A 22572-nucleotide genomic window follows, 5' to 3' on the forward strand; every position below is an offset into this window, starting at 1 on the left:
TACATTATGGTAGATAAACATGTGAACTAAAGAGAATAATTTCAATTATTATAAAACTGGAAAAAGATGCAGAATTAAAGACATGGAACAGAGGAATAAGCTTTTCAGCAATTGTATCTCTCTAAGAGCAAATTTAGTAAATTACACAGAGAACCTTAGAGCAACTAAATACAAAACAAAGGGCATTGACAACTAGCAGGGAATTATAACAAATGATCAATCTTCATTCAACAGACCAGAAATCCCATTTGGCATCTACAGAGGGCCTCAGTCAATCAAAAAGTTCTTCCAGACCATTTACAACCATGTCTTCACTCCTGCACAAACAAATTATTTCAGGATAGTCAGTACTCGGATTTTGTATCTCAACCAGAGAGAAGTAGATGAGCATGTTTCAACATAAACATTTTACAAGATATACGGGGTTAAATAATGGGGATGGGAGATTTAATACACATAAATACCTATTCAGAAGTGAAGGCAGAGGAGAGAAATTCTTCATCCTCCAAAAATATCTGCAGATTCTCTGTTTTCATCAAGAACTCAATAGCTGCCTCGTCAAATTCCAGGATGAACCCCAACTTGATCAATTCAGCCAGTTGAGGAACAAAATCTTCTTTCTCCTTTAGAATTCCCTCAGTAACAACTTCAGAGAAATATGTCGCATACTCAAGCTTGCTTTTGTAACCACCTGATTTGTCCAGCTTCTGTAGGAAGATCTTTGAACTTTTTCTTTCCCAACAAATCATTCGGCTCACTTCCACATTCAGGACTTCTCCAGAAGAAAGTGACAAACTGCAATCCATAGTTATTGGTTCTAATGTCGCAAAAATACTGACATCCATGAGGCATTTGAGAGCTTCATGTCTCTTATGCACTTCCATTTGAAGTAAAGGATCAGCAAGGAAGCCAAGAATTAACTTAAACAAACCCCTCCCCCCAATGAAGATTTCTTTTGGCTGCACCTGCTTAAGTCCATCACAATTAACAGAAGACAGGCTTTTCTTCAAAACAGATTCAGACAAATTACGAACACCAATTTTGCTGTAAATTTCAAGTAGCTCCTGTCGAGGCAAAGATTGCAAGCTTGGTTGTGGATACCAAACGAACAAGTGATGAGAAGAAGACTTTTCAAATAAATCCTTCAGATAGAGATCATCACCAATAAAAACATCACGTTTGTCAAGCATCAAAATTTCCTTTTTCAAGCCTGAACTTGCAGGAAGTTTTGACAAGTTTTCAGACAGAAATTTCTCAGTTCGTGAGCTCCAGTGCTTCACAATGAACTCCCAGAAAGTTTGGCACTCTGATTGTGACAAACTGCGGCCAGCATTTTCCCATGAATTCCATAGCTTGATAAAATCATCAAGAGAAGGATTGCTTTTGACACCTAATTTGGAGAAGAAACTGAGCAGTTCCCTGTCGTAGTGCTTCTCTAGGACATGCAACTGCAGGCCAAAGTAACCACTTTTGTCATGCAGAACACAATCATCACAATTCACCCAATCTCCATCGTTATCACCATTTGGAATCCATATTTTTCTAGCATCTTCTTTTGCTGGTTCCCAGTTGAACTTGCTCAAGTACTTATAGATCCGAGTGATAGTAATCCTGCTGGAATGTGAATCAAGATAATCAGCAAGCAAAGAGCATCCATCTCCAATTTCAACTACAACACCAAGAGACTTGAGCTCTTTCTTATATGATCCTATGTTGGAGCCATAAAAGTTTTCATCGATGAAAGGACCATCTTCAGGCAGTAAGATAGGATTCCACTGAGGACCAAACAAAAAACACTTATCTGGTGACCTGTAACCAGCATTAGTCTTCATCCATTTTCTAGCAAGCTTTAACCGCAAAGCAATCAGATAATCATTATTATCCACCTCCAATTTCTGCAAGCACACTAACAATGAGATTGCCGCTGGAACAGTAATGACGCTAGGGTCATCAGAAAATCGTAGGCTTGCAGGCACAAACTTTGCCCCACTTTCAAAAGTCACCGCAACTCCCAAACTCTTAAGTTCATCCTTATACTCATGAATGCTCCTTCCGTACCGAGCCTCACTATCATCAATAAAAGGCAACAAAGAGATTGAAGAGAGAGCTTCCCAAGCTGAATCAAAAAGTATGCATTCTTTAGGTAATTTATCACCAGTTCGAGTTCGCAACCACTCGACCTCTTGAATGCAACTCTTAAGATCTGAAGGAAAATTAAAGCTAGTTTTCTTTAACTTTCTGTAACATGAAAGAAGGGAATGAGCACTATCTTTGTTTAATGAACCCTTAGATGTCTGCTGCCTGAACACAGCAACAAAAGCTTTAGTTGCCTCCTCAAAATTAACCACCACCCCTAATTTCTGCAACTCGCGTTTAAATGACAAGATATTGCTTCCATAGAAATTTGTATCAATAAGAGGAAAACTGCAAAACACCTGCAGCAGGCAGCCCCACACAGGATCAAGCAAAACACATTTAGCTGGAGTTTTCCACCCCATGTTTATGGACTTCATACATTTGTTATCCTTAAGTGCCCTGCATATTTTTTCAGATGATCTCAGGTTGCGAATACACTTCAGGATCAAGAACAAAGCATCAGAACTCAGGCAACCTAAGCGTGTTGGAGATCTCAAGTTGTCAACAACGAGCTGGTAATTTTGATTAAAACCAACCACCACTCCAAGCAGCTTTAGTTCTGTTTTAAAGGAAAGAATTGCACTCCCATAATGCTTATTATCAATAAATGGAATGTCACTGATCTGTGAGGCAGCATCCCACTCACTGTCCAAGAAAACAGACTCTTGTGGGCTCTTCTCACCTTGAGTAGTCTGCAACCACGGTCTATCCTTTATGCTATTGATGAAGGTATCTGGGGAAAGATATTTCTCCCGCAGATACTTGATGAAATTGAGTATTGACATCACATGGACTTTGGTTAAAGTAGAATAAGTTGCCAGAGACATAAAATGTTGTCCAATGTATTCACATGCCTCTTTAAATTCAAACATGACACCTGTTGTACTTAACTCCTCCTTGTACTGTATTAGCTCACTGCCATAAAACCCCTGATCCACTAATGGAATATCTACAATAACTGATCTATTTTGCAGCAGATGTCCCCATGATGAAGTATGGAAGAATGATTTTGATGGAGGTCTGTAGCCTGGGCTACCACTTAGTGATACCTTCAGCCAGCTTCCCTCCCTTATGCAGGTCAAGAATCTTTTTGGAAAGGAAAACCTGTTCCTTTTCATCTTACGAATCCAATCTAACATTAGCAATGCATTTTCCTTGGTCAGTGGAGAAGCCATACTAGAAATTTCTGCATCAGGAGGGGGTAGGTCTGGAATGTCCATAGCTGCAACATTGTTCTTGAGAAAGGCCAAAAGCTCTTCCTTGCTGATACAAACTCCAGCATAGCTGCCAGAATGCAAATAATCTTCTCCAAGCACAACATAGCCTTCATCTTTCCATGGGTTTGAACCAATCAACTGCGCCCATTTACTTCCATTTGCAGGCACCACTACCCCTTTCCTCTGTCTCGTGACATGTCCATAGTGATCAACAAGCGGCAGTTTACGGCATAAAGCAGCAACTTGATCTTTATATAAATAGTTCCTTGTAAGGGACTGATGTAAGAAGTGGGCTAAAGCCATAGCAATCTTTCTATCATCACTGTGTGAGTTAAGAAGCAGAACAGCATAGTCATGCACATTCACAGATCTCACCTTGACCTCATCTTTAAGCCAATCCAAAACTGTCTGACTTTTAGAATGATCCCCGACTGCTGCTTGTGTTGATTTGGCAAAGAAAAGATGATTGACAAAACGAAATTCTGAGTTCCAGTTGATCAGCCAAGAGATGTGACCAGGTTCACGAGATAAAAGCAACGAATGATCACCATTGAGCGCTTCATATATGCTACACAAAACTACATCGTCATCAAAATCAACGTACTTCAAAAGTTGAATGTTCATCATCTCAGTTGTCTTGAAAGAAGACGACCATCTCTCAGCAACAAATGCTAAAAGTTCTAAGTAAACATCCTCTGAGACTCCCAAAACAAAATTGGAACTCTGAATGCACTTTGCATACCATCCATGGTCAACTTGTTTCACTTCCAGAAAGTTCAAAATGTGGTTGTACATCTCCTTATCAAAAGCTGAGTTTACGATGAATCTTCCATGGGATGAGATGCTATGCAATACAACCCCCTGCTTCCTCGCCTTGGTCAGCAGATTCCAGAAAGCAGGAAACAACCTACCAACGTCATTGGGTTTCTGAAAGAACTGTTGTTTCACATATGACTCACATGGAATGATACTTTCATCCAACAGTTTTCTTTTAATGGAGTCTCTCACATGATTAAGAATTGGATAAGGAGATTCATTCACTGGCAGAAAGCCAAACATATGAGTCAGAGTAGAAATGGGAGCATCTTCACTAGATCTCACAAGTGAAGTGAAAGCATTGACAAAAGCAGAAGGAACACAGTCAAGAATGCCCTGGTTCCATATGTCATCCAGAAGGATCGTCTCCCTTGACGATGCTAGAAGAAAGTCAGCCTGAATAATGAAGGGGAAGTTTGTAACCATCTCTGTGGGAAGAAAAGCATAAATCCCAGGAGAGCTTGTTCCCCTGTTGAGGCGCTCTCCGTTGGGAAAAGCTAGAGTGATTACCCACTCATCAACTTCCATTCTTCTATCCACCCTATGCTCCCGCCTGACAGGAAACTTTTGTTTCCACATGTAGTAACTGCATTCCCCCAGACCAGATTTTTCATCAGCTGAGAGATGGAGCAGGTAGGATTCAGCATCAATGTTTTTCTTCTTAACAAAATCAGTCTCACTAGAAATGGAAATAGCACTGACTGTGTTAAGCCTGGGATCCTCATTGTCTTCCCTGACTGAGAGCTTCTTTATCTTTGAAAGAAAGAGAAGAACTTCAGGATGAATGCTGGAAAGCTTCTGTTTAACAGGTTTCACCTTGTCAGATTTCAGCGGAAGCACTAAAGTTGTGGCTGGAAGGGTAGCAGAAGATCCATAGACTTGTCTAATAACTGAAAGAGTTGGGTTTGCCTCCACCCATTCAGGTACAATATAGCCTACATTGCAGTGCTGGCAAGGTTCCTCGCTGAATCGTATCTGATACCCGTTGCTGAAGATGTAGGGGCGAGCAGTGATGAGAAACACACTCTTGAAGCCAATGCCTGAGAGAAAAATGCAACAAGTTCTTTTAGAAACAAGTTACAAATTGGGATAAGGTATATGCATATTCAATTAAGTAAAGAAAAACTAATAAAGATTCATCAAATCCAAATGCATTCCGTTAATAAAACTCATCAAGAAACTAGAAAATGATCAATTTTCTATTCAAAAGATAATGTAATATGAAAAGAAGAAGAAGCAAACAAAGGGCAGTCAGGTATAAATCCATGATCAAGAACAGACTTATTGAAGTTGGACGTGAATATATCTTGAATTGGTCTCTGAAGGGAAAAAATCATATGCAGTTTTTCTAGACTACAATGCAAGTTTAAGGGTCTCTTTTGTGTGCCCAACTCCAAATATTTGAAAGTTGAATTATAAAGATGAAAACTAACACATGCTGGACTATCACCTGACATCTCAAGGCAAAATTTTAACTGAAATGTAACGTATTTAAACAGATCATTTTGGCATTAAAAAAAGGGATGATGAGGTTAAATGGAAACAAACCTAAACTCCTCATTAAAAACTATCAGAGATCCACTAATCAAAGAAATACTAATAAGATATCAGTGTTCGCTCTTGTAACTCTTGTTTAGTATAGAGGAAAAAGAACAGAAAAGATAGCACTTCATTTTGATGAAAGCAAGGTTTTCCTTTATACAACAACATATCCAATGTCATCCAACACAATGGTATCAAGGGAAAAGAGTGTAGGCAAACCTTACCTCTACCTTAGAGTTGAGGTAGAGAGGCTTTTTCCGATACACCCCCGACTCAAGACAAAAACAGTCTAGAGAAAGACATAATGGGAAGTACAAGATATTAGGTGTTAACTAAAACGATTTATGGTCAGGCAAGCTCAAACGATTCAAGACCTGTTAACTAAAACATCATTCCAAACAAGTCAGAGTCAGCTTTATGAACCAATCTGCACGTGTTATATTTTTTCCACTATTATTAAATGTGTCTTCTAAGCAAATTAAGTATTCTAAAACCATAGTTTCTAAACTATTGGAAAAACATAAAGGAGAAATGATTTATGATGACTATGAAACATTTTCTTATTTGCATTTTCTTATCACATATTACTAATAGGCATAATACATATATTGGACTCTAAACTTGACTTCAAATTTTAATTTTGACCTCCAACTTTCATAGTGCACAAACAGGCACTTTAACTATCCAACCTTTTAATAAATAATCACGCGAATCCTACTTGGCAAAACGCGTGATGTGCACGTATTCTGCGCGAGTTAGGAGTAATTTTCGAGTCCCACAACAGTAAAAAAATGCTGAAATGACAACTCTACCCCCAGATTCCGGCCAATCTCCGGCAACCCAAAACCTCCGTTCATTTTCTTCTTTTTCAGGCAAAACGCCACCAAATACCCAGCCATTCTCCTTCTTCCTCACACCGGAGCACAACCCATGAAGTGAACCATGAAGTGAACGAGCTTCAAATTCGCTAAACCCACCAAATACCCGACCCAAACCCATCAGATCCGCCATCTCCGGCGAGAATCCAAATGACCCCCCCCCCCCAAACCCCATGAAAACAGACCCAACAACCACAAACACCTAAACCAAGAAGCCAACCATCAACAAACCTCTAAGCTCCGTCAAACAATGAGCTCCAAGCTCTAAAAACCATTAGGAAGAATTAATTTTGATTCTTGTATATAAATTAAAATTAATTTTAATTTTTTTTAGTTCTAAAATGACGTGTAAAATATTTAATTAGTTGGCAGCCATTGAGTGGCTCACTAATACACGTTGGAGCGTTTGCATTTCACGCTCTTTGGCTGCAAAAATCGTGTGTTTATTTATTTAAAAGTTGGATAGTTAAAGTATCTGTTTGTGCACTTTGAAAGTTGGAGGTCAAAGTTAAAATTTGAAGCCAAGTTTAGGGTCCAATATATGTATTATGCCTTAATAATATTACTGTTGAACGTCATTTGAATAGGAATGAAAAGAAATACTAGAAAACTTACATTTATGTTTATTATAGATTTATGCAAATGTACTTTTTCTTATTTGCTTGATTTTCTCTTTTTCGTCTTGGACTGTATAATTTATCTTTCACTTATGATATTAGAGGAAATTTCCTTAAAACAAAAAAAAAGTCTAACCATGTATAGCAGGTTCTCTAACCAGTTAACAATTGGGTGAGTTGGGTCAAATTAAAGCGGATAATAATGGATCAAGACAACAAATAAGTCGAGATTCAAATCCAATCCAAATTTGGTCGGGTCAAGTAATTAATGGATCATTAAACTGGTCAATACCCGACCCAATCCAATCCAATCCAATATTTAATGAATTAAAATTGTTTGAGCTAATAAATGAGGGGGCAAACGAGAGTTGGGGTTTAATTTTGACAGCATAGTATAAGCTAGTAAACAAAAAGAGACCCAGATATGAATAATGAGTTGATTTACAGTAGAGAATTGGGGAGATTAAGTACCTTTTTCGCCGATGTATCCACGCTTGCGATTGCCCTTCTTGGTGGAACGGCCGACGCTGCATATGGACTCAATGTTCTTCCGGGAGAATCCTTTTTCGTTGTTGAAGATCAAAAGCGTCGCCTGAGCTCCGGTCTCCGTAATATCTTTTGAAGTTACCACGAATTCCAGCGAGGGATCCACGCCTTCCTCGTACTCGTTATCCTCCGCATTCTGCAATTACAAATATAATTACCACTCACACCTTTTTATATATACGTACGCCTGCCTGACTTGCTGCATTAAGGGGGAATTAATGTATATTTTATTACAATATATACTCCTGAGTATTAGCATTTCAAAATGTCTTCTTGAGAAATTAATTAATACTAGTTAATATTAAGATTGAAATAAAAATGTCGTTTTCTTAATGTGCTAAATTGTAGAAATAAAAATGAAAATTATTTTCAGTAATGTGTATGGACACTTACTACAAGTACCAAGAATGGTTTTTTACAATCACTCAATGTTGCTTGTCTTTTTTTTTTCTTTCTTTTTTAAAGGTTAATATACTATATTTTTAAACAAGTACAAACATATATAGTAGGTAGTATTGTAGTAATGTTTCGCAATGGCAGTAAGATTATCAAAATAGGCTAACTTATTACAACTGGTTAGAGTTACTATTTTACTAGGCAATCTTGCTGGCCTTTTGTCAAAATTACAACCCACACATAAAATACTTTATTATGCTGCTACTACTACTATGACTACTTTTACAGCCAAAAAAAAATATAAACAAAATGATTTCATTTAAAATAAAACCATTTCTGCTGAAAAAAATTTCATGTAAACTACTTTAAACATTAATACTAAAAATATAGCCAAACTCCAAGATATTATCTACATATTGTAGTGTGACTGACATTATGATCAAATAAAACACCAATAATAAATGATCGAAAAAAGATAAATAGAAAGTAAGAAAAAAAGCCATATAATATCCTAAACAATTCACTCGACTAGTTTACAAAATATATATACATATTGGAGTAATAAGTTTTGTCGAACTGTACATATACGGAGTAGTAATTAGTTTAGGCAGAAACAAAGCAAGAACCTGAATGAGTTCCATGAGGAAATGGACATCCTTAGCATAAAGCTCAGCAGATAGATTCTTAACAGCCTGATGAAGATCCTCTGTAAGTGGATTTGCTTCACCTCCTATTGAGAACTTGCTTCTCCTTATTTCTTCTATGTGCTCCTTTGGTGTACCCATTCCCACTGTCGATCGATGATCACCAAAATAAAACTGAATATATATGCTTATAATAGTACAATGAGAGAGGTGTTTTGTTTGAGGAATTTATAGAGAGTGTAGATGGAAACTGTTGAAAACTCACTCCTTGAAGAAATCTAGTAGACTCCTAGTCCTAGGTATTGACGAGGTGGGCCATCTTTAATTTTTTCCAACTTATGTCTAGCGAGTCATAAAAATTTTAAGGACGTAAAGCATAATTTATGAATATTATAATGCAAAAATGTATATTTATATTTTACGAAAAAAAGTTTTAAATTTTCAATGACTATTGAGAAGGACAATAACCATAATTTCCCCCAATTTTCCTTCTTTTTCTTTAACAAATGAACTCTTAGAAGTATATGTGATACAAATTTTTTATTAATCGAACAGTCGTCTTAATGAAGGAGTAAAAATATAGTCAATAGTCAATTTTGATCTAATAAAGGGGAATGGGGGAGTACTCACATAGCTTGATAGATTATGAATAATGGATAGATAAAAATAGACGGAGGAAAAGGGGGTAATTGCCTATCATCGTACCTTGGAAATGAAGTTTTAGAAGACAAAGGGAGAAAAGAAGTTGGTACGGAGCATATTGACCTTTAAATGTTCATTGGTTTCTATGGTATCTTCCCTAACTTTGCTATCTTTTTCCAAGAAAGTAACTAATGCCACTTACTTAGGAAGAATCAAATTTGTCGTTTCCTCTAGCTAGTCTTTGCATCAGTCGATCCCACTCTCTAAGTTATTTGGAAATTCATGAACATGTTTACGTTTCATATTACCCTTCCTTGAGAACAATTTGATTTACATGACATACACAGTAGCGGAGCTAGGAATTTCCTCAAGGGTGTTCAAACTTTAGAAAAGTCGATAAATTTTTTTTTTTAACGGAGTGGGTGCACGAAACTTTTTTTTTCTTAATGAGTGGGTGCACCCAAATTTAAAAATTAAATTACATATCACTTAATAACTAAATAATACAAAAACCTACAGTTCAATTTATTATATATACAAATATTAGACGATGTTTTACCTATATACACAATATAATATTCCAACAAAAGGTGTTCGCCTAACAACCCTTACATGGCTGCAACTCCACCCTTGGACGTACGATTGTTTAAAAAAATAAATATTAAGAGAACGATAACTGTTTTAGATGTATTTTCATCTTTTGATTGGAAAAATCAAGCTATTCCAGAACTATTTCCATTTTTCGTTTTGCTAAAATTGAAACAATAACTTTTATTTACTCACATCACAAGTTATTGCAGGCATGCATCAGAATTTCCTTACAATTGATTCATATCTTCAAAAAACTAATTAAGACATAATAGCAAGTTAATTTTATAAAGAATGTAGAAGACTTCACAGGGAGCCTTTGTAGTCATTTTCATACATTATGGGTTTGTGGGGTCATCGTTATGCCTTTTTTCATAGATTAGTGTTTTCTTTCTACTTCTACTATATTATAAAAGGGAGTTTAGGGCCAAGTATAATATATAATATTCAAGATTGAGACTTTTCCCAATCTTAAATATTATATATTATACTTGTGGGACTTTTAAAAAGAAGTTTATGCTCAAGTATAATATATAAATATAATAGAACGTGGGCATAAACTCCTTTTTAATTCTACTATAATAAACTCCCTTTTAATTCTACTATATTATAAAAGGGAGTTTAGTATATATTTCACAAATGGAAAAGTCTCAATCAAGGAAGCAACATATATCATTTACAAATGACTTAAAAAGCATTAAAAATTACAATAATTACCAATTTAAAATATTTAAAAGTTATATAATAAAATAGGTCAACTCTCAGAATTCAGGCTCACATATATTGGGACAGAAAAAATAACACATGTCATTTTAAAATTACCAAAAAAGTATTATAAATAATAATAATAATTAACAACTTAAAATATCTGAAAGACATTTTAAAAGGGTTAATTTTGTAATTTTATCCATATCACATAAATTAGGACAAAGTGACCAATAATGTACGTTATTTCAAAGTTAAATAAAAATATTATAAATCACAATAACTAATAACTTAAAACATTTTTTTAAAAAAAATATGAAAATTTGGATGACTCTCCAAATTTCATTTGTGTCACATAAATTGAGACAACAAAAATAACATATATTGGGTCCATTTTAATTTATTTGTCTTATTTTTTTTTATATTTAAAAATTGCGTAAAAATACTATAAATCATGATAATTGACAACATAAAATATGTTTTGAAAAAAATACAAAAAATTTCACTGATTCTTGAAGTGAATCTATCGTAAAAATACTATAAATCATGATAATTGACAACATAAAATATTTACAAAATGTTGTATGTGGGTAGTCTTATTATGCCTTAAATAGCGTCAAAGAAAGTACAAGTTTGTAATAAAAAAACTTATTCCTTTATCCACGCAAACAATCGCTTCAAAAATTCGATTATTAGCCCCAAAACATACCATTTATATTATTGGGCCCGTGCATAGCAAAGGCAACATTATCTAGTTATTTAAATAAAAAGTTGTTAACGACCTTTACAACTTTTGACAATGGGATATTTCTTTCCACGTCTTTGCTATTCACAAATTGTACCAACATATAATATAATGCAATGTATAATTGACGTGAAGTGCCAACTGACACAATTACTTCATTTGTTGTGACATAAGCTACCTGATATAAATATGACATTCTGTATATCTTTTATTCTAATGAAGATACCTTGCCTTGAACCATTATTTCAACTTTTTTTAAAAATAAAATAAAATAAAAAGATCAGCATAAGTTATGGAGTCAATTCTCTAAATGGTCACTCAAGTTTAGAGAATTGCCTTAAAATATCATTTATGTTTCATTTAGGACCAAAATATCACTCAACTATCACTATTTTCCTCCAAATATATTTGACATTCCAAAAGTCCCGCTCTCTCCTAGTTGACATGACATGTCATTAAAGTCTTTTTTTTAATAATAGACTAATTTAATTCATTAAACTCATTTAACTAAAATAATGATCATATTATTTTTTAAAAAGATATATTAATTTATTAAAAATAAATTTTCATACTTAAGAATCTTTTATCATAATTAAACTTTTTATTTTTTTTATGTTATGAAGAATAGGCTTTTAAAACGTACTATAAAATCATCAATTTTGAATACTTATAAACACATACATTCAAAAAAATATTGATATACAAATCACTCATAAATGCTAAATTACATCAATTAATCATAAATTGTATAATGAATCAATAATATTAAAGGTAAATTAACTATTACAATAATATTAATTGTGTATTTTGAAATTCATGCTTACAATTTTTATTTTTTTGAAAAAATAGAAAGTGAATAATATTATATTTTTTTATCTAAAAAACAATATTAAATACCTCAAAAGTCTCCTTCTATTCTTGTCATGTCATTAAATCATCATTTAAAAAAATAATAGACCTATTTAATTCACCAAACTTATGTCTCTACAAAACAAATATATAAATTACATGAGAATTTATGAAGATTATAAAAAAAAACTAATTCCTTTATATATTTTTACCAAACAAAATTCAATGAAAAAACTTCTGTATGCAATTATTACCTGGTAATTTTTAAAATTTCTAAGTAAATTATTTGAAATTTTTAAGCAATTTTTTTCATTAAAGTATTCAAATAAATTTGTAAGGTTGACAAAAATGTTGGTATGAAAGAGAAAATTATTATTTAATTTTATTTTATTTTTTATTTTTTATTCTATATTATATTATATTTTAACTTCTCATACAATTAAACACCAATATATATTCTTATCTCATCCCAAATTTATGAAATACAAGTAATAATTAATTGAATTGACTATTTTAATTCAATAATATACATATTCTATGAGATTAATTTAGTGATAAATAAAGATCAAAATTTTATTTTCTAATATAAATATTATTCACTTTCTATTTTCTTTTCAGAAAAAAAGATATTGTAAGTATAATGGATTTCAAAGGACCAAATTAATTATTTTTTAATAGTAAATTGACCTTTAATATTATTGAGCCATTATATAATATATGATTAATTGATGTAAGTTGACATTCATAAGTGATTTATTTATCAATATCTTTTTGAATATATGTGTTTATAATTATTCAAAATTGATGATATTATGGTAAGTTTTAAAAAACTATTCTTCATTGCATAAAAAATATAAAAAATAATTATGATAAAAGATTCTTAAGTATGAAAAATTATTCTTAATAAACTAATATATTTTTAAAAAATAATAATATGATCATTATTTTAGTTAAATGAGTTTAATGAATTAAATTAGTCTGTTATTAAAAAAAAAAACTTTAATGACATATCATGCCAACTAGGAGAGAGTGAGGCTTTTGGAGTGTCAAGTATATTTGGAGGAAAATAGTGATAGTTGAGTGATATTTTAGTCCTAAATGAAATATAAATGATATTTCAAGGCAATTCCCTAAACTTGGGTGACCATTTAGGGAATTGACTCTAAGTTATGAGAGATCAACCAGTAACCTTAACATGTATATTAACAATCAAAATGTGTGTACATATAGTATTGGGACAACATTTATGTCTTCTTCATAGAAAGTGGTTTGAAAAGGACATTTATATGTACAAATTACAATATCAAAATACTTTAATTTTTTCATGAAAGAGGATAATAGACAAAAAAAAAATAAAGATTGACAAATTTATGTTGGGTGTCCTCAGGGGACTCGGGAGTACACACATTTAATTTTTGTTCTTACAAGGTGGGGAATGAACTTTCACGTAAAAGATTTAATAGTCAATTAATTGAACTATTAAAATTTCTCATTACAAAAGTAGTAACACGGAGTTGTTTTTTCCGTTATTTAGTTCAATTATATAGCTTGATTTGATCCCTATTGAATCTCAGGGCCTGTATTATTGTTACTTGGACCTATCGACTAGATAGTTGTGCGGAAGCCCAATATAATAATTTCGAGAAGCTCCTTTCAACATACTCAAGTCCAGCTCAAAAAGTTACTGTAAGAAAAAGATTGGCAAGTTACTTGGATTTTCCTATGCTCATGAGTCATAAGCATATATGGGAAAAAACAAGGGGAATTTTTGTATATAACAACTCAAAAATAACTTAATTATGCTTCATAGTTATAGTTTGCTAATTACGATTCGTAGCTACAATTAAGAGGGAGGAGAGAGGTGAGCAAGAGAGGGCAGAGAGACAAATTGTATATGTATATTTGTCAAATAATGTATATATGTAACTGGTATACGTATGTGTTTGTTTATTTGACAAGCGAGATTGGAAGGGGGAGGAGAGAGGTGAGCGAGATTGGGAGAGGGAGTTGAGAGGCGAGCAAGAGAGGGCAGAGAGTGGAGAGAGGCGAACTATATATGTATATATGTCAGATAATTGTATATATGTAATTAATATACATATGTAATTGTATATATGACGAGTGAGATTGGGAGAGGGAGTTGAGAGGCGAGTAAGAGAGGATAGAGAGTGGAGAGAGGCGACCTGTATATGTATATCTGTCAGATAATTGTATATATGTAACTAGTATACATATGTATTTGTATTTATGGCAAGCGAGATTGGAAGAGGGAGGAGAGAGGCGAGCGAGATTGGTAGAGGGAGGAGAAAGGCGAGCGAGAGAGGGCAGAGAGTGGAGAGAGGTTAATTGTATATGTATATTTGTGATACAATTGTATATATATGTATAATTTGTATTTGTATCTGTATAAGCGACGTAATTACAGCTAAAAGTAAGTTGCGACCCGTAATTAATTCAAACTATAGCTATGTTAGCTAATTAACTAGAATATATTTGTTTATCCACGTAATTTCCCCCAAAAAGAACCTTAAAAGTTAAGGCATAAGTAATCAAATGATATTAAATTGTTTGTATAATCCACTTAGATATTTTAATTAAAATTAGTATCTATTGAACATTTTAGTCGTAAGAAGTTTATATCTATTAAACACAAATTAAAAATCAATCTACAAAAGATTATGCATGTATCTCACACGATGATGTTACGGAAAATCAACAAATAAACAATGACATGTGTCATAAAGACTCAAAATAGTAGTAATAAAAATGAATTATTAATTTAATAAATGAAAAATAATCGGCCAAAAAAAAACTCATTTTCTAAACACACACACCAAACAAAAGTGAAATACTTTTTTTTTTTTGCTACATCAACATTTTGTGTTTGATAAATATAATTATTAAATAATTTAAGTGTTCAATAAATATTATTCTTAATTAAAGTGTCCTAAGGGATATTTGGTACAATAAATAGTCACTATCTCACAGAAGCAAGTGGATATTTGTATAGTGATGCATTAGCCTTTTTTTTTCAAAGAGGAGAGGCGCGCCTGGATGCCAATATTTTAAATTAAGCCCAGCCTACTCATTCCATCCAAAATATCGAGATATTTATATTAAAGTTTTATTAAATTATAATCACGCGTATTACAAGACCCATTTTGGAAACAATGCTCTCAACATACTTCATTTGTCCAACAATACTTATCCACTATTGACTTTACACACTTCTTAAGAAACTATAAATAGAAATGTAATTTTACTATATTACCCTTTGAATATAATAAATACATTGTCTTGAAAAAATGTAATAGGAAAATGACTATAATTAATGATATGGGTAAATTAGGAACTAAGTGTAAAATTATCCATTGATTTCATAAAATGGACAACTATTGTTGAACATTCCAAAATAGTATAGTGGACAACTATTATTGGACAGAAAGAGTGACTTTTTTTCATTCTCAAAATTCAAATTTAATAACTTGAAGGTGAAGAAATTTCAATCGCTCCGCAATGAATATCAAGTTAGGTACCTACAAACAACACATACAAAGCTTTATCATATATTCCCACAAATAAACTGTAAAGTAAGCTATAGGGTGCATTAGTAGAAAATATTATCATCTACAACACACATTCAATTTAGGAAAATATTTATTTGTGCATCAAAATTATAAATGTATAATATATACTCCCTTTGTCCACTTTTTGAAAGTTAATTTGATTAATTTTCAAAGTTAAATTAGATTATATTAATTCGATATCTTAAACAAACAAAAAATTAGATATTAAAAAATTATACGAAAAGTACTATAAATTACAATTTTTTACATATCAGTATGATAAAAAAATATATTGTAAAATGTTAGTCAAAGTTCTTATCATTTGACTCTGCAAAAGGAAACCATGACAATTAAAAGTGCACGAGGGTAATATAAACCTATTACTTGAACTACTTTAATATTTATTTTAAATTTAAATTATTACAATTATACTACTCATTCTATTTCATATTACTTGTTACAATATATTTCTCTTTTCATAATTTAGGTAATGTGACTCTCGAAAAATGAAATAGACAAGTATATAAGGCGAGAACTCCACATATTTACAATTTTATATCATGTTTTATTTTTCTTTAACTATGGTCTGTGGCAGGAACTATGAACTCATAAAAGTATAAATACTAGAGCAGCCAAACATAAACAGATTTGATTGATGTGAGTCTGTACATGGATTATAGTCAATCCCCATCTAGCTTGGATTGCGGCAGAATTGTTGTTTTATTATAAACAAATCTGCAGTCATTTGCTTACTTTTGAGCTTTTTAACTGCTAAGATTTTACTATGATCGCTTTTTTCTTTGAGGGAAATAAACAAAAACATAACAGGAATGTAACAAAAACAGATTTTCCTAAACACCAGAATAGTATAAATATTAGAGCAGCCAAACATAAACAGATTTGAATATAACATCATATAAATATACTAATAAGAAATTATTAATATAACAACGTAATTACGAGTGATAATAAATTTGAATTAATTTAAATTTATTTATTATTTTTGTATTTAATGTTGGAAAGAGAAAACAAAAGACGTGTTCTTTTTATAACAATTACCAAGATATTATCTAACTATAATTTAGAAATTTAAATTTTACCGCTCTTCTAATTTATTTGTTTTTAATTTCCGTACTTAATGTTGTAAAGAGAAAAAAAAAACCATATTTTTATGGCAGTTACCATGGTGATTGTCTAACCACAATTGAGGAATTTTAATTTAACATGTCTTCTATTTTTCTTAATTTAAATTTTAATTATTTTTTACTTTCGTATTTAATGCTGGAAAGAGAAGAACAAAATACGTGCTTTTTTTATGACGGTTACAAAGTAATTGCCTAACTATTTAAGAATTTTAGTTTTACCAAACTTCTAATTTATTTGATTTAAATTTTATTTATTTTTTATTTTAGATAATAATCTCAACCATTACTCAAGATCTAAAAAATTTCTCCCTGCTCTAACTTGGTAAATTAGTATTAAAACAGGTTTTAAAATTTTTTAAATGACTTGTTTATGTCTAAATTTTCTTTAAAATTAGATTGGTTACATTTTATATAATAAATATGCATACAAAATCATTTTTATACACTTCTTTACTTGAAAGAATGAATAGTATATGTATATAATCTTTAATTTGAACATATATCAATATCATACAGTTGAATAATTTATTTTTGAACACCACATATCATACCAAATTGATACATGTAGATCAGTTCAAAAAAATTAAACCACAAAAATAATTTTATGAACCAATTATATACACAAGTAGTTGGAAAAAAATATTAGTCTCAAATAGTTTAGAAACATTTGTTTGAAACCACAAATTAAATCATAATCATATAGCACATTCAAATCCTATATTTTTTGAAACCTGAATATATATCAACATAATATAGTTGACAATGTTTATTTTTTTTAAATCACATATGATACCAAATTGATACAATAGAAGAGTACAAAATATTGTAACAATAATTTGTACGAAACCACAAATTAAATCATAATCATATAGCACATTCAATCCTATATTTTTTAAAACTTAAATATATATCAATATAATATAGTTGACAATTTTTATTTTTTAAAATCACATATGATATCAAATTGATACAATAGAAGAGTTCAAAATATTTGAACAATAATTTGTACGAAACCACAAATTAAATCATAATCATATAGCACATTCAAATCCTATATTTTTTGAAACCTGAATATATATCAATATAATATAGTTGACAGTTTTTATTTTTTAAAATCACATATGATACCAAATTGATACAATAGAAGAGTTCAAAATATTTGAACAATAAATTTTTCAAAATCACATATGATACAAATTGATACAATAGACTAGTTCAAAATATTTGAACAATAAAAATCAGTTTATAAATCAATTATTATATACAAAATGATCTAAAAATTCGTATTTCTCACTAGTACACTATGTGTATTCATACTCCAAAATTTTGAAATGTGGAAGCGACAAGTATATAAACTGAAATTAATAATTAAAAAAACTCGATAAACATAATCTATTAAATTAGAAATAAAAAAAACTTTATCTATTTATAACAAAGAAATAAACCAAACAAGCACAAAAATATGATTATAGACGATGCTTCAGGTGGATATCAACCACATATATTTCTATTGTGCCCTTTTGACTACATGTGATCAATATATCTACCTGAGAACAAAAAAAAAATTAATGTCATGATGATGAAATATGCAAAATCCAACAAAATTATTTATATACCGTCTTTAAAACCATAATGCATACAATTTTCATATGATCCTCAAGTTCTCACATTTTGAACAGTCAGAAATTTAATATGAATCAATTTTTAATAATGTCATGATGATGACATATGCAAAATCCAACAAAATTATTTATATACCGTCTTTAAAACCATAATGCATACAATTTTCATATGATCCTCAAGTTCTCACATTTTGAACAGTCAGAAATTTAATATGAATCAATTTTAATACTCATGTATAATTGCAAGATGTATTTAGACCAAACCACAATTCATAAATACAAACCACACAGTTTAAATCATTATTCAAACCACAATTTATACAATTTATTTTCGTTATTATTTGTATGAAATAAGTTTTTAAAATATACCTCTTACAATCAAATTTCATACAAAAATCATCAAAATTCATTACAAAAGATGAAGAATTTAACACAAACTGCACCAACAAAGCTAAAAAAAAAAATCAAAATGAGAAAAATGAATACGTAGTATCCAATTTCATTAGTCACTTTATTACAACAAAATCAAAATTGATATAGTAAAAGATACAAATAAAATAATCAGAACCCACTACAAAAATTTCATTTCACTAATAACAAAAAAAAACCGTCACGAAAAAAGAACAAGAAATTAACAAAAAACATATACAAAAAAAGAAAAAAAATTCAACAAAATTTTTTTATCGAAGAATTAACTTTCAAAACAAGATAAACGAACCTATTGTATCCAAAGTAATCACGTTACTGCTAAAAAAAAATCTAAATCGGTACAAAAAAATAAAAAATAAAAACGACATAAAAAACAAACCTGTAAAATTATCAACCTCCGTGTTGAATCAATATTGATGACAATCCATGTATTTTCTGATTAAATTAACAATAATAAAAATGGTGGAAGGTAGCAAAAAAAAATGATGAACAAAGCAGAGAGAGAGAGAGAGTACTGATAATTGTGATAACAATCAATTAAACAAGAGATAATTAAGGGATTTAAACAGATTGAGAGATATTTAAGGGAAAACTAGAAAGTCCTGTTAGGACTAGTAATATATAATCTTTAATATGTCATTTAGTCAGTTTACTCCAACTAAATGATTCATGTAATCAACAGGCCACATAGAATGTGTACATCCATTGTTGTGATGGAGAAATCTCAACTTCTTTTCTATCAGATTTTCAGAAAGTTTCTTCATGGGTGAGGAAGCCAAAAAGGATTAGCAAATGGCTCATCTATACGCGCATGAGAGCTTGCACACACAACATTATGATAGATAAACATGTGAACTAAAGAAAGTAATTTTAATAACTTTAGAACTGGAAAAAGATGCAGAGGACCAATCTTAAAGACATGGAACAGAGGAATAAGCTTTTCAGCAATTGTATCTCTCTAAGTGCAAATTTAGTAAATTACACAGAGAACCTTAGAGCAACTAAATACAAAACAAAGGGCATTGACAACTAGCAGGGAATTATAACAAATGATCAATCTACATTCAACAGACTTCTCGCCAGACCAGAAATCCCGTTTGGCATTTCACCAGAGCAGAAAACACCAGAAAGTTCCTCCAAACCATTTACAACCATGTCTTCCCTCCTGCAGAAAATATTTCAGGATAGTTAATTATCGGATTTTGTATCTCAACCAGAGAGAAGATTAAGTAGATGATCATGTTTTAACATAAACATTTTACAAGATATAATGGGGATGGGAGATTTTAATACACATAAATACCTATTCAGAAGTGAAGGCAGAGGAGAGAAATTCTTCATCCTCCAAAAATATCTGCAGATTCTCTGTTTTCATCAAGAACTCAATAGCTGACTCATCAAATTCTAGGATGAACCCCAACTTGATCAATTCAGCCAGTTGAGGCACAAAATCTACTTTCTCTTTTAGAATTCCCTCAGCAACTACTTCAGAGAAATATGTCGCATACTCAAGCTTGCTTTTGTAACCACCTGATTTGTCCAGCTTCTGTAGGAAGATCTTTGAATTTTTTCTTTCCCAACAAATCATTCGGCTCACTTCCACATTCAGGACTTCTCCAGAAGAAAGTGACAAACTGCAATCCATGGTGATTGGTTCTAATGTAGCAAAAATACTGACATCCATGAGGCATTTGAGAGCTTCATGTCTCTTATGCACTTCCATTTGAAGTAAAGGATCAGCAAGGAAGCCAAGAATTAACTTAAACAAACCCCTCCCAATGAAGATTTCTTTTGGCTGCACCTGCTCAAGTCCATCACAATTAACAGAAGACAGGCTTTTCTTCAAAACAGATTCAGACAAATTACGAACACCAATTTTGCTGTAAATTTCAAGTAGCTCCTGTCGAGGCAAAGATTGCAAGCTTGGTTGTGGATACCAAACGAACAAGTGATGAGAAGAAGACTTTTCAAATAAATCCTTCAGATAGAGATCATCACCAATAAAAACATCACGTTTGTCAAGCATCAAAATTTCCTTTTTCAAGCCTGAACTTGCAGGAAGTTTTGACAAGTTTTCAGACAGAATTTTCTCAGATCGTGAGCTCCAGTGCTTCACAATGAACTCCCAGAAAGTTTGGCACTCTGATTGTGACAAATTGCGGCCAGCATTTTCCCATGAATTCCATAGCTTGATAAAATCATCAAGAGAAGGATTGCTTTTGACACCTAATTTGGAGAAGAAACTGAGCAGTTCCCTGTCGTAGTGCTTCTCTAGGACATGCAACTGCAGGCCAAAGTAACCACTTTTGTCATGCAGAACACAATCATCAGAATTCACCCAATCTCCATCGTTATCACCATTTGGAATCCATATTTTTCTAGCATCTTCTTTTTCTGGTTCCCAGTTGAACTTGCTCAAGTACTTATAGATCCGCGTGATAGTAATCCTGCTGGAATGTGAATCAAGATAATCAGCAAGCAAAGAGCATCCATCTCCAATTTCAACTACAACACCAAGAGACTTGAGCTCTTTCTTATATGATCCTATGTTGGAGCCATAAAAGTTTTCATCGATGAAAGGACCATCTTCAGGCAGTAAGATAGGATTCCACTGAGGACCAAACAAAAAACACTTATCTGGTGACCTGTAACCAGCATTAGTCTTCATCCATTTTCTAGCAAGCTTTGACCGCAAAGCAATCAGATAATCATTATTATCCACCTGCAATTTCTGCAAGCACACTAACAATGAGATTGCCGCTGGAACAGTAATGACGCTAGGGTCATCAGGAAAACGTAGGCTTGCAGGCACAAACTTTGCCCCACTTTCAAAAGTCACCGCAACTCCCAAACTCTTAAGTTCATCCTTATACTCATGAATGCTCCTTCCGTACCGAGCCTCACTATCATCAATAAAAGGCAACAAAGAGATTGAAGAGAGAGCTTCCCAAGCTGAATCAAAAAGTATGCATTCTTTAGGTAATTTATCACCAGTTCGAGTTCGCAACCACTCGACCTCTTGAATGCAACTCTTAAGATCTGAAGGAAAGCTAGTATTCTTTAACTTTCTGTAACATGAGAGAAGGGAATGAGCACTATCTTTGTTTAATGAACCCTTAGATGTCTGCTGCCTGAACACAGCAACAAAAGCTTTAGTTGCCTCCTCAAAATTAACCACCACCCCTAATTTCTGCAACTCGCTTTTAAATGACAAGATATTGCTTCCATAGAAATTTGTATCAATAAGAGGAAAACTGCAAAACACCTGCAGCAGGCAGCCCCACACAGGATCAAGCAAAAAACATTCAGCCGGAGATTTCCACCCCATGTTTATGGTCTTCATACATTTGTTATCCTTAAGTGCCCTGCATATTTTTTCAGATGATCTCAGGTTGCAAATACACTTCAGGATCAAGAGCAAAGCATCAGTACTCAGGCAACCTATGCGTGTTGAAGATCTCAAGTTGTCAACAACAAGCTGGTAATTTG

At 32.1% G+C, this 22572-nt stretch overlaps 2 protein-coding genes across 2 annotated transcripts in view; both read right to left on the bottom strand.

The window, feature by feature from the left end:
* Window positions 1-229: 229 nt before the first annotated feature.
* On the bottom strand, window positions 230-20238 carry LOC125814013 (uncharacterized). Its single transcript, XM_049493489.1, has 5 exons — window positions 20164-20238; window positions 8775-8966; window positions 7678-7888; window positions 465-5209; window positions 230-317 (listed from the first exon to the last, which is right to left on the bottom strand). The coding sequence occupies exons 1-4, from the start codon at window positions 20236-20238 to the stop codon at window positions 465-467; spliced, it is 5223 nt and encodes a 1740-aa protein (XP_049349446.1). The 3' UTR covers window positions 230-317.
* The window catches only part of LOC125814014 (uncharacterized), a gene marked incomplete at its 5' end in the record, with an annotated part of 29194 nt that continues 6856 nt past the window's right edge, over window positions 235-22572 (bottom strand). Inside the window, 2 exon segments of the mRNA XM_049493490.1 lie at window positions 235-317; window positions 20387-22572. Coding sequence (XP_049349447.1) covers window positions 20387-22572 — 2186 coding nt within the window.

The sequence above is a fragment of the Solanum verrucosum genome, unplaced genomic scaffold (genome assembly GCF_900185275.1).
Source record: "Solanum verrucosum unplaced genomic scaffold, falcon-dt-bn FXZP01000205.1, whole genome shotgun sequence".
NCBI classification, from domain to species: Eukaryota; Viridiplantae; Streptophyta; class Magnoliopsida; order Solanales; family Solanaceae; genus Solanum; species Solanum verrucosum.

Coding starts and splice junctions, on each gene's coding strand:
- LOC125814013 (XM_049493489.1), bottom strand. CDS start 20,238: ATGGTTGTAAATGGTTTGGAGGAACTTTCTGGTGTTTTCTGCTCTGGT. Junction 8,967..20,163: donor CAAACGGGATTTCTGGTCTG/GCGAGAAGTCTG, acceptor ATATATATTCAG/TTTTATTTTGGTGATCATCG. Junction 7,889..8,774: donor TCCTCATGGAACTCATTCAG/GTTCTTGCTTTG, acceptor TTGTAATTGCAG/AATGCGGAGGATAACGAGTA.